This window comes from Globicephala melas, chromosome 2 (genome assembly GCF_963455315.2).
Source record: "Globicephala melas chromosome 2, mGloMel1.2, whole genome shotgun sequence".
Classification (NCBI taxonomy): domain Eukaryota; kingdom Metazoa; phylum Chordata; class Mammalia; order Artiodactyla; family Delphinidae; genus Globicephala; species Globicephala melas.
Genome location: NC_083315.2, coordinates 110,544,290 through 110,557,874, shown reverse-complemented (window position 1 = coordinate 110,557,874; position 13,585 = coordinate 110,544,290). Strand labels below are relative to the sequence as shown.

Genomic DNA, 13,585 nt, shown 5'->3' with positions numbered 1-13,585 from the left:
ATTCATTGGTTGCCTGGTAGATGCAAACTTTGAAATATGTAAGTGAAGTTTTAGAAACACATAGAGAATTTAAACAAAATCCCTCCTATACACACACACACACACACGAGACAGGGAGAGAAATCAAACAGTACTGAATGAATTACTGCCTAGAATGCCCATTTATGTCCTCTTTTGGAGGACAGAGTGTTGTAGGTGAAAGAACTCTTGGAATTCCATAGGATGGCACAACGTCTTCATGTATCAAGACTATATTTCTGTGTCCTCCAATGTACTTGCCCTCCTACCCTAACATGCACATGAACATGCTTTTACTTAAGACAGCTCTGTATCTCCTACTGTTACGAAGTAAAAGCATATATACAGAAAGGTTTGGGAGGATCAGAGCATTGCTCTTCTATAGTGACTTAGCAGTTTTCTTTGCTTCAACACATTCCAGGAGAAGGGGTTGAAGGAATAAAAGGGAGGGGAAGACGGAGTCATTTCATGGCAACCTGAACAGAGATATATTCTCTTGCATTCTGTTTTTAAACTTCGAACTAAATTTCATTTACAAATAAGTTTACTAATAAGACTAACTCTTTACAATATGGCATATAGGATAGCTATAATGGTTGTCTTAGCGATTCATTATTAGGTGGTAACATTCTCTATAGAGTTAATTACATGATGTCTTTGTAATTGCCAAGTACCCATAAAATGGATATCAGGCTTTTAGAAACTGGCAAAGAATATTTGATTCTGCAATTTTCATTAGGTACACACATTTTGACTTTTTAAAGAAAAAGATAGCATTCAGAAAACAGTATTATTCAAAGTGCTCTGCATGTTCAAGTCAATTTTAAAAGTTTATTGGCCAATAGAGAGGTGCCACATTTTCTTCCCACCCCATGATGCTGTTCCTGAATTTATCCCTTTGCAAAGGGAAGCAGAGACCAAAAGAGTTTCCCTCAGTACTCCACAAAATCTAAACAAGTGAGAAAAAAAATGTTTATGTTCAGAAAATAAAACTTGTCTCTCCGTTTAGAGAAAAGTTTTCTTTGTGCATCATGTTTTAAAATACAGTTTTGTTTTCCGTTTAGGAACTGTGGAAAACACCTATTTTAAATGTCTTTGGAAGGACAGCCCATTTTGCAGTGTTTGGTCTTCCAGAATCTTTTGGGCTAGTGATGTTGAGAGGTATTCCATGGTGTCCTCATATCCTGTAAGTCGTTGTCTGGCAGAGCCTTTCTGTTTTCAGCTGTCTGACATCTTATCGAGAATTAGTAGAGGGGCAAGAATTCTTGCCCGATTCGTTTCCACAATGCAGCCATTTAACACCATCTCATCCAAAATGATGTGTACTTTATCCAAATTAAACATTATCTAGGGTCATATTAAGGAAATTAGTTATAAAAATGTTAACATTCAGTAAATAATAACTTATGACTTTGCCTGGAATTTTTCCAGTGTAAATTAGTCTAAGCATGAAGGTTTTGTGTTTTTTTTTAACAGAATTCCTGAAATTAAAATTGGTATTTATCTTAGAAATTATTACCTTCATGTACACATATAGACCTAATTCACCTTGGCTAGGCTAACTAACTGGACAATAGACATAGAAATGGAACAGCTATACCTTTTAGCCAGAGGGAGACGGAATCTCTACTAAGAGCTGGAGAACAAAGCAAGTAAATTTTGGTTAAGAGTGTTACCTGACCTCAAGAACAATGTCTTCCCAGACAATAATAACAACAGTAATAGCCATGACTTACTGAATACTCATTGTGTTCCAGGCATTGTGTTGAGTGTTTTACATGTATTATTTCAGTCTTCTCTACGACTCGGTGATGTACATGCTAACATTATCCTCATTTTACACAGGAACAAACAGGCTCAAAGCCATTGCCTACGGTCACATGGCTAGTAGTTGTCAGAGCTGGAATTTAAACCGAAAGTTTGGGCTTAACTGCTCTGCTTCCAGACTTCCCAGGAGAGGCCTGAGGCTGCTGAGTATACATCCTCCCTCCGCCCTCAAACCCTACCCCAAAACAAATGCCTTTACAGTACTGCACCTTGAGCATCTTTTGTGTCAGACAGGCTAAAAGAAAAAAATAACCACGAGGAGAAATGAATGAAGAAAAGGCAATGCTGACTTAATTCCCAAGGAGAGAAAAATCCCGATTTTCGGGAGAGTACCTCTAATAAATGGAGCATTCTAAAAATACTCATTTGAGAATTATGGAGCCACTTTAGATTACTGACGTTCTTATTGGAAAGTTAGTACAGGGCATGGGAGAAGAAGAAAACATTGCTAGACTATGATGTCTAGCTATTTAGAGCCAAGTCCTTCCTCCAGTAGTCCCTTCATTTGAGTACCTAACTTTTCTTTTGTGAAATTGAACTGGAAGAGAGAACTGACCTGTTCTGGAAGACAGAAACTCTTGAGAGTGAAGATGATAATGGTTGAACGTTTCTAAATTCTATGCTTTACTAAAGTTTCCATCACTAAAGAGCACAATCCTGGTCTGTTTAGAAAAAAACAGAACAAAACAAAAAACAGCTGACAGATTGTTTCAAATAGACAAACTGCATTCAACAAGCGAGTGATTAAATGCACTATGGGAGTTCATAATTAGTGAATCTTTGTAAAATGAGCCATTACCACCTGATTTTTCTTCCCAATAATTCCAGACGTTCAAGTCTATTGTATTTGTTTAGTAAAGTACATCTATAGAGAATGAGACAATCCTGTGAATGACTTTTAAGTTTCTCTTAGGCTCTGTGTTAATACCTCATTAAGCTCTGTGCATATAGTTCTCCAGCAGAATAAACTTTTTCAGAAGCCCATGGGGACTGTCCTAAAGTGACCCAGAAAAAAAAAAAGCTTTACTCTGTTATACCTATTAATAATATCTTCCAATTAGATGGATGATTGCTTTGTCCATGGCCAAATTGGGACTGGAATATTAGGCGCTTGACTTAATCCTCTTCACCAGACCCAGAAGCCAGAACATGGTAGGAATGACAGCCAGGTATAAAGGAAGGCAGAGCTGGGAAGCACAGGTGACTGCATTAAAAAAATGCCCTGTAGAATCCCCCTGTTGTATTCACTAAGGGCAATGAAAGCCTAGTGCCTTTTTTTTTTTTTTTTTTTTTTGGTGTCAAGGTTTTTTGTTTTAAGTATAGTTGATTTACAGTGTTGTGGGAATTAGTGCTGTACAGCAAAGTGATTCAGTTATACACATATATATACATTCTGTTTTAAAATATTCTTTTCCATTATGGTTTATCATAGGATATTGAATATAGTTCTCTGTGCTATACAATAGGACCTTGTTGTTTAAAGCCTAGTGCCTTTGAAAATGTCAACCCATCCAGGGTGATTCTGAGGTAGAAGGAGATCTCATTTTAATCTATTCTATTTGAATTGATGCAGGGATCAAGCTGCTCTGAAGACTGCTCCATCTTTGGCAAGAATATGGTCAGCAATTCAGATGTCCCCTTGAACAACTAGCTCAATGTTTTGCAATTCAGATTAGAATTTACTGCTGAATCATAACAACCACTGACATCCTCACAATGCAAGGACAAGGTCCTTCAGCAAGTCTGAATTTCCCAACATCCTGGAAACATGAATTGCTCAGTGAGGGCATTTGGTACTGTGGGCATGTGACTGCCTGTCTATCTTGAGTATCTGGCTGAAACCTCTAATAATCATGCAACTTTCTGGCACTATAAAGGGAAACCACAGACCAAATCCAATGTGAGGCAAAAGCCTGAAAACTGATTTCCCCTTGGAATCATGTGGCTCCTTGAAAATAAGAATCCAGCTGTTGTTCACATCTTGATTTGGTTAATGAGTTACTTGTGCACACTGGAAAAGCCAAGAGTAATGGCATTTGGGCTACAAGCCAGGTGAGCAGGGACCAAAAAATGCCCTATATGCCAAGTCCCGTGGCAATAAGCAGAGGCAAACACACTTTAGCCCTGACATTTGGAATAGGAGGAAGCAAGAAAGGCACACGCTGTTGGTCTATTAAGGTGATGAGCTGAGAATGACTAGTTTAAGAGGGTCCAACCTTAGGTTTTACTGAATTCAACTGACTTAAAGATCCTTGAGGAAACTTGTTTACCTTCATGGGCACCCTAAGGTTGGAGCTGATATGAACTAGAAAGAGCCTCTTAAAGAACAGATTCATAAAGCCCCACTTTCTCCCAACCCGGAAACCCAGAGCCTTTCTGAATTTCTATGTAATGTGGATTGGAGCTGAATAGCGTAGGACCTCAGTAATATTAGTGCCACTTGAAATCAATTTTTTAATTAGAGTGATTGAAATGTTTCTGGTTCATACATTGGAATTTTGATCTCTGGATCATAAAGCACTTTTTCATCATGGTATTTTAACACCACTGTGGTGGTCTAGTTCTCCTTTAATAAGAGATAATTGAGCAGCATACATTCTAATGGGACCTCAAAAGCAATTCCAAGGAAGAGCCCAGCCTAGAAACTAAACTTTCTAATTCTAGATTTTGGCCTCAGATCCCTTGTCTTCTTACTGATTTCTTTTATTTTTTTTTTTTTTTAAGATTCTAGCTCGGACTTCCCTGGTGGTGCAGTAGTTAAGAATCCACCTGCCAATGCAGGGGACACAGGACAGGTTCGATCCTTGGCCGGGAAAGATCCCACACGCCATGGAGCATCTAAGCCTGTGCGCCACAACTACTGAGCCTGTACTCTAGAGCCTGAGAGCCACAACTACTGAAGCCTACGTGCCTAGAACCCGTGCTCCACAACGAAGAGTAGCCCCCGCTCGCCCCAACTAGAGAAAGCTCGCACACAGCAACGAAGACCCAACGTAGTGAGAGAGAGAGAGAGAGAGAGAGAAAGAAAGAAAGAGAAAGAAAAAAAAAAAGTTCTTTAAGTACGGTGGGGAAAAAGCGTGTTCTCTTTTTTTTTTATACTTTAACTCAATTGCCCATGGAGTTAGATAAGTTGCAAAGGGCCAATGTGTTCACATTTCCCACTGAAAATCACATGCTACTGTATGGAAGATTATCATGAAGATTCTGCATAGTTCTGGATATACTCTCCTTGTAATAGTCTTGTGTTCACTTTTAGGCTTAGTATGGCCTTTAGTTAATTAGGTCACTGAAAAGGAGTGGGGTTTTTTTTGTTGTTTTTTTGTTTATTAATAGTAATCTTTTAGTTATTCATTTATTTTTATATTTATTTTTGGCCGTGTTGGGTCTTCGTTTCTGTGCGAGGGCTTTCACCAGTTGCGGCGAGCGGGGGCCACTCTTCATCGCGGTGCACGGGCCTCTTCACTATGGCGGCCTCTCTTGTTGCGGAGCACAGGCTCAGTAGTTGTGGCTTACGGGCCTAGTTGCTCCGTGGCATGTGGGATCTTCCCAGACCAGGGCTCGAACCCGTGTTCCCTGTATTGGCAGGCAGATTCTCAACCACTGCGCCACCAGGGAAGCCCCAAGGAGTGTTTTTTTATTGTTGTTGTTAAGTAGGTTTTCCTGAAAGATCCATTCATATTCTGAAAGCAACAAAGACATCCCAGTGTAATTTTTTTTAAGTTTATATAGGCTTATGTAAAATTACACAAATATCAGTCAGCACTGGGGTCAATGAGCCTGTCATTCTCTTGTTTTTTCTTCCCCAGATTCTCTGTTGCTTCTTATAGCTTGCTGCCACTATTCCTGAGTAAAACAGAACCCAGAAGCATAGAACAGAAGGAGTGGGGGTAAGGCAGAGGGACCTGGAGGGAGGGATAGGAGGAATAGTAGGGGATGAATATGGCACCTAAAGGACTCAGAAACACACTTAAAGGATATAGAGAGATGGCTAAGGCTAGGGAGGGCCAAAATGGCCTGGAAGGCAGAACTGTTTAATCTGGAACTTTCACATCCCTTTCCCAGGTGAACGGCTGACTCCCTTGGAGACTGTTCATAATTCTGAGACTCATCACTCATGACTTGACTAGAACTCTCATGCTGGAGAGGGCTGTGGCCCCCTTACCCCTCCTTGCCTGCCCTTCCCAAAGATTGGACCAGCTGCACACATTCCCTTGGGCCCAGGGGCCTGCTCTCTTCTCTTGCAGCCCTGCTTCAATGGACATATTTTCAAAAGGAAAAGATGTTTAGAAATCTCTGACGTGAACGTCACTTTTGGAAAGCATGCTCTTATCAAGACATTCAGGTATTCGCTTCAAAATTTTTCATTATTTATGACTCCTCCAACCGAAGACCAGGGTTTCTCGAAAACTTCTTCCCTAATTCAGGAAACACCAAGACAGCATGGTGCCAGGCACTTTATAAATGTTTTCTTAGAGACTAATTTGCTACAATCTACTCCAGATGATTATGAATTTTCAAAAAGTGTGTCAAATTTAATCTTAAATCACATTTGTAGCCCTAGAATCAAAGGCTCTGGAAACCCGGAGACCAGTACCAGCTCTGTGCCAAAGTAGCTCTGTAGTTTGGAACAGTCAATCCATAGAGCTACTCTGGGACAGAACTGCTATCGGTCTCTGAGCCTCAGCCTCTTTGTCTAAACAGTGAGGTTTTAACTTGATGATTGTGTAGTTTTCTTCCAACTCCAAAGCAGTCAAACCCTATGACTCCAAAAGGAACCTTCAGGGAGAGGAAAGCTAGTTTACTCCTTTCTGATATGATCACGCTATTCCTGATGTGGTCACATGCTCCACCATACCTCAAAAGAAATCCTTTTGTAATAACAATTAATTATTTTAACTTTCTGAGAGACCATCGAGAAAATTCCAGTTCCTCTAGAAGCTGCCACTTCAGTGTTGGATGGTTTCCCTAGAGAATATCTTTGGTCCTCTTGTCAGTATTTCCATAGCCCCTAGTTGAACAAGTTACTTTTGTGATTTCTCACTAAGTCAGGCTGAAATTATCTCCTATTTGGAGAAGCCCTGTTCTAGTTTCTGGACCTCTAAAGGTGTTTGGGATTTTAGGAAAGTAATGAAGGAACGACAGATAGACGTCCCCCTACTGGGCCTGGGGCCTGATCAGGGCCTGACTGCAAATCTCAGCGGTGCTCTTACTGTTGGCTGGGTGCTTTTAGTCTTCCAGGGCACACCCTGGTAGATAACTAGCTGAGTCATAGAAAGTGCAAGAGGATGGAGGCCCTTCCTACTCGCCCACCCTCAACTTCAGTAAAGAGAGCATGTTTCACATCACGCATATGAGCTTTTAGGCTCTAGAATTAATTGCTCAAGCTTTTGGACTTTAAGGACTTACAAAGTAAAAACATGAGTGTTCTAAAGATTTTTTTTTTTAAGATATTTTTGAATGAAGAAAACATTCTGGATTCTAGAGCTATCCTATATTTGTCAGGGAGGGGGCACAAGAATATAAATAGGAACCCCAGCTTGTTCCTGGCTTTTCCTCCCAGGCATGCATGTGGAATACCCCCTTACCATCCCAGCCTCTCTATTATTCCTGCCTCCAGTCCTGGGGTGGTAAAGAGACCTGCATAGGCCCTGGCAGCAGGCACTGGGATGACCAGGTACCCGCTAAATTCTGGGGACCCAGGTGCTGGAGGGTGGTCAAGGAGTGGATGGGAGGCCCTGCCGGCTCTGGGTAAGCATCCTTACCCCATGGAGAGGGGTGCTGCTGAAGGAGAGCTAGAGTAGGGTCCTCTAAAGCACAGGGCCCAGGAAGGGGACCCTGGTTGTCTGGGTCTGAAGACAGTACTGCTGCATTCCATTCTAGCCAAAATTAACCAAGTCTTTAAGCCTCTTTAAGGCCACCAAATACCAAGAGGGGTGTCAAGGGTTTTGGCGCCTTCACACACATTAGGTGTGCGCTGAACTGGGGAGGAACTGGACTTCTACACAGCGCTGTTCATGGGTGCCATCCTCTGACTATTTAGCAGAAGGGGATCCGATTGCTCCTTTGAATTATGAACTGTCTGGAGAATTCGGCAAACCTGGGGCTCTGGAGCTGAGCACATATTGAGAAGCTCACCAGTTGGTTCCTAAAAACTATCTTAATTCGTGGAATTTGAAGTCTTAAATAAGTCTACCAAAGTATGAGGAAGGGCAAACTTTCCCGACAGAAGTCCTCAGGCAACATTTCAGCCCCGCGGGTGGAGTGGAATGTAAAGAGGGTACCAGGGCTGCCTCAGCGCACGTGAACGGTTTAGGTCCTGATGTGCTTAGTCCCCGGGGTACAGGCCGCCCCACTTGAGACTACTCTGCAACAGAGAGTTTCCACTTAGTAGAAGGGTTTTCAACAAACCAGAATTTCTGTCCTGATTTCCTGAGCTTATGTCATTTCTTTTTAATAACCCATCTGCCTTGCTCTGTGACGTTAGTCTTCTTAGAAGTAGAACAAGCCCATACTAGGGAAAAATGTAAACAATGCATTTAATTTCCCAGTGTCTAACCCTACAGGCTCTGGAAAACTGCTCCCTTCTTAAAAGGCTGCAGGGCGGTAAAGTCTCTGGAGAAAGACTGCGAGTAAAGGGCTTCTTGGGAGTTCCATAAGGTTTGGACTCCCACCTTCCTGTTGCTGCAACAAGACTGAGCGTTAAATTGTGTCTGTTCCAAGCAGACAGACGTGGAAGGCTTCCTTAATCTGAGCAAACACAAAGGTTATGTGCTCTTGAGTGTTGGGAGAACCGGTTCTAAGTTGCAATTATATCAGCTGCTGGTCCAACCTTTCAAGGCCTAAGGAAGCTTCCCTGGCACAATGTTAGCTGCTCTGGTAGGTTCCTGGTTACATGCTACCAGGGTGGTGATGCGGTCTGTCTGTGAGGCCACACCTCTAAAAGGCTCCCTTGTCTTACTGTTAAGAAACTGATGTGTAAAGTTCTCCCTGGACTTCTTCAACGTGACAGTTAAACAGAACTGTGGGGAATTCTCTGGAGGTCCAGTGGTTAGGACTCCGAGCTTCCATTGCCGGGGCCTGGGTTCAATCCCTGGTCGGGGAACTAAGATCCTGCAAGCTGCGCAGCCCGGCCAAAAAAAAAAAAAAAAACAAAAAAACTATGTATGAGACAGAATAGAGTCGTGGGTTTGTAATTTGACCTTTTTCAGATGGCTGAGGGTAGAAACTCTTTCAGAATCTCAATATTAAGAGAGGTGCCCCATGCCCTGCCCCCTGCTGCACTTTTAGACCATGGGAGGGCCATGTGAATTTACAGCTTGAGCACAGACATACACTTCCAGGTCTGGAGAGATTTAGTTCCCTTCTCTAAATTATGCAAAATTCCTAATCTGTCAGGTGGATGTGCCTAAGTATTTCCCAAGAACAGGAATATATAAGTTGGTCAGAGAGGAAGAGAAGGCAAAAATGAAACTAAGTAAAATGCAGGGTAAGGATGAAAATAGTGTGCTTTGGTGTGAAAATTAAATTCAAACAAGAATGCTGGAGTTCATTACATGGACCTATGCCATACACTAGAGGGATACAAAGACAAACCCATCTCTACTTTTAATAAACACCTAGTCAGTATATAAGACACATCAACACACTGAGTCCAACTATAATACACATCCTACTATATCTGATTCACTTTACTTCTCTGAATATCTAGACTTATAAGACTTTCCCATCCTGTTCTAGGTGTAAGATAGCTCAGTTACCTAGTCATGGCAACATCAAACATTAAGGCTGAGAGGGTGCTAAGGCTCTTCTAGTTTAATTCTGTCATTCTGAGATGAGGGGGTTATGTGTCTTGTCTGATACACACAGACAGTTGGTAGCAGCAATGAAAGCAAAACTTGGGTATCTATATTCCCAGTAAAGTAACTATTAGCTTTTGCTGTCTTCCTGATGACTTCTTAAACCAAAAGTCATTTTTCTTATTACCCTGTACAAGGAGGAAGAGATTTATTTTGAATTGCTTTAAAGGACTTAGTTAAAATGCAATGTGACATGCTGCATAAAAATACACCCTAATATATATACAGCCTGGTCTTGGGTCTCCTAGGTCAAAAGGACCACAGATTTAGGTCACTCACCACTAGAGGGCACTCAGATTTCCCCAACTGATTTAAAGAGGCTTCAAATGCAGCCTGCAAATCAAGTTTATCAACATGACATTTTCTATCAATAGTAAAAGGTAAATGGCCATTTCCCCAGAATATACTGGCATACTGTTTCTGGGCATAGGCATCTAATGTGTATGTGTGTGTGTATGTGTGTGTGTATGTGTATGTGTGTGTGTGTGTGTGTGTGTGTATGTGTGCGTGTGTGTATACACACACATAAACATGTTATAATTAATATATTTGTTATAATTAATGTTACTATTTCATATTCAAGCCTGATGTTTTCTCAAAGGACACCTATTTATTGCGTTCAAGTGGTAAGCAGATTTCCGAAGTAAAGATTAACTTAAAAGACAACTTGCCTCCAGAGCACTGACACGAACCCCAGTGGGCTCCTGCCCAAATCCGCAGGCCTGCAACATTCTAAGTAAATCATGCTTGTTCTTGGGGCCCTTGGATACTCTGATTTAAAAAGGAGAAGAGAAGAAAAGGAGAGCTTCCTCTGCTATAAAAGGAGATGAATACAAGCCAGGCAATTTCTTTAACCTTCCAGTTTATCATCCCTGAAGGCCTTCTTCTGATCATGTGGGGAATTTCTGGAGATTTATACCTAGAGCTGTGGAAATCCATTCTCTCCAGGAGGCCCAAGCACTTTCTGGCTGTGTTATTTAAATTCTGCAAAAGTCTATTCCATATGCAAAAGTTAAATTAATATATAAGAGTGATTATTAACTACCACCATAGCATTGCCCCGTCTGAAAAGTACAAGAATCGTCTTTGTGAAAAAGGGTGGAGGGTTTCTGCAAAGCACCTGTACCTCCGGCTGTCTTGTCAGAGCTGCTGATGATTAGCCTTCTGAATTCTGGATTCGGCTGAATTGGTTTCCTGCCCCATGGCACTTACCTGATCAAGACTAGCCTGTTCTTTGCCAAGCACTATGGAAAACTTGGTTCACAGCACTGAAAAAGGATACATCTAATTCACTCTGGAAAAGAGAAAAGAGTCCAAGGATGAGAAGGAGACACTGGGACACAATGCACTTAGCAGAGACAGCGGCTGCTCTGGTTGCCAGCCTGAAAGCAGGTGGGAGAGGCTGCTCTGTAGGGAGAAGCCTGAGTGCGGGAAGGCCCTGAGTTTGGGACAGTGATTTAAAAAAACAAAATAGGCTGCAGTTTAGAGGACTTTTATAGGCTAAAACATTTCACCTTTAGAGTGTAGAGGGAATAAACTAATTCAACCTTTACAGATCATAGGTAATTTGATAGGTATATACAAAATCGTAATAATGTGCACACAGTTTGAATCCATCAGTTTTACTTCTAGAAGTCTCTCCTAAGGGAACAGTTAAATAACGGCACAATGATGTGTGACAGCATATTCAGGGTAATGTTATTTATAGTAGCAAATTGCTGAAAACAAGCTAAGTGTCTATCAAGGGGGGACTACTTAAATAAATTATAGCAAATCCACAAATGATGACATAGGTACATAAGTCCTGACATACTGTTAAATAAAAAAGCTAGTCTGGGGCTTCCCTGGTGGCGCAGGGGATAAGAATCTGCCTGCCAATGCAGGGGACACGGGTTCGAGCCCTGGTCCGGGAAGATCCCACATGCCGCGGAGCAACTAAGCCCGTGTGCCACAACTACTGAGGCTGCACTCTAGAGCCCATGAGCCACAGCTACTGAAGCCCACGCACCTAGAGCCCGTGCTCCACAACAGGAGAAGCCACCGCAATGAGAAGCCCATGCACCACAACGAAGAGTAGCCCCTGCTCACCGCAGCTAGAGAAAGCCCGTGCATAGCAACAAAGACCCAACACAGCCAAAAATAAATAAAAATTTAAAAGCTAGTCATAAAATGGTATATACAGCATTATCCCCTGTATATATGTAGATAGATATAGATATAGTTAGATACAGATACATAAAGCCTAAAAGGCAATGTACCTAACAGTATGTATCAATAAACGGCATGCTCACTGATCTACCCTTTCTTTTTGCTCATATGTATTTTTAATTTTTTTTAATGAACAAATTTATGTCCTGAAAAAGTCATAGATGGAGAAAAGATGAAAGCGCTAAATTCATCTTTGAAAGGACTTAAGGTTTGTCAAGTGCAGCACTGACAACTCTGATCCCACTTCCTCAACAGCAACAGCCCTCATCTCTTGCAAAACTGCCTCTCTGGAAGCTAACTGGGCTGGCTTTCTGTTTTGAAACGTGATGTTAAGATGCTTCTTTCAGCCCAGACAGCATGAGATTGATCTCCAAATTTAAGATTTGGAACCTCTAAGATTAAAAATAGCCCCAGAAAAACTGTTTAAAACTCACAAACCTAAAAATAAATCTTAGATGACAAGGCATTCTCCATGAGTGGGACAGATTCTATTTTCTTTCCCAGGGTTCTCCTCTCTCTCCTCTTTTTCTTCTTTTTGCTACTGTCATCCTAAACCAGGTCATCCCTTAGTACTCTCCAAGTCCTGTATAATCACCTGGCTTAAATTAAATCCTAATCTTTACTTCTGTGGTTTATGTGGTCACTGACTCTCTCCCTAGAATAACAGCTAAAATTCAGCAACCTGCTATTTATTCTTAGTTACCGAATATAATAATTTTTAAAACCTTAGCAATGATAGTGCCTGTACCCACGCTTTATTCTCCCAGGTTTAAAACATTGCTATTTTGGGAAATTATATTCTTCTTGATAGGTGTTCCCTTAAAGTGACTAACCATGGCCAGCTCTGAATCACAGACCCTGACTTGCAACCAGTCTGTCTAAGAAAGTGGTCATCAGGAGATAAGCCGGAACTACAACTATGCTGTCCGTATGGTAACCACCTGCCTCACATGGTGATTTAAATCAATTAAAATTAAATAAAATTATAATTTCAATTCCTCATTTACACTAATCACATTTCAAATATTCAAGAGGTACATGTGGCTTAGCACCTACCACATTGGATGGCACAGATAGAGAACATTTCTATCACTGCAGAAAGTTCTATTGGACAGAAAGTGCTGGTCTATAGTGCTCTCCCCAAGCAATCAATAAGAAGGTGGTTTTTTTTTTTTTTTTTTTTTTTTTTTTTGCATTACGCGGGCCTCTCACTGTTGTGGCCTCTCCCATTGCGGAGCACAGGCTCCGGATGTGCAGGCTCAGCGGCCATGGCTCACGGGCCTAGCCGCTCCACGGCATGTGGGATCCTCCCGGACCGGGGCACGAACCCGTGTCCCCTGCATCAGCAGGCGGACTCTCAACCGCCGTGCCACCAGGGAAGCCCAAGAAGATGGATTTTAAAACCAGACCCAATGCCCCCTGTCCCTGCAAGGCCAGTCTCTGGAATGGCCAGACCTTTTGCTCTTTCAGCTTTGGAGGGCACCAATCCCTTCCTAGCTAGAGGCACTACCATGTCGCAGGCCACTAGGCAGCTGCCCAGCTCCAACCGCTGAATTAGGAAATAGCTGACAGCAAGCCTCATGCATTAAGGCAGTGGTTCTCAAACTTAAGCATGCATCAGAATCACTTGGAAGGCTTCTTAAAACACAGTTTGCTGTGCCTCAACCCAGAGTTTC

The 13,585-nt window shown here is 41.9% G+C and overlaps 1 protein-coding gene across 6 annotated transcripts in view; it reads right to left on the bottom strand.

Annotated features, from left to right (window-relative positions):
* Positions 1 to 806: 806 nt before the first annotated feature.
* The window catches only part of AP4S1 (adaptor related protein complex 4 subunit sigma 1), a 59,732-nt gene continuing 46,953 nt past the window's right edge, over positions 807 to 13,585 (bottom strand). For 5 of the 6 annotated variants that reach the window (XM_070044956.1, XM_030854744.3, XM_060294712.2 and 2 more), the window contains 2 exons: positions 10,984 to 10,995; positions 807 to 1,365 (listed from right to left, as the gene is read on the bottom strand). In XM_070044956.1, coding sequence (XP_069901057.1) covers positions 1,237 to 1,365; positions 10,984 to 10,995 — 141 coding nt within the window. In that variant the 3' untranslated portion in view covers positions 807 to 1,236. Of the gene's footprint in view, positions 1,366 to 2,854; positions 5,526 to 10,913; positions 10,996 to 13,585 lie in introns of those variants that run through there. The other variant, XM_030854749.3, reaches the window with a different exon arrangement.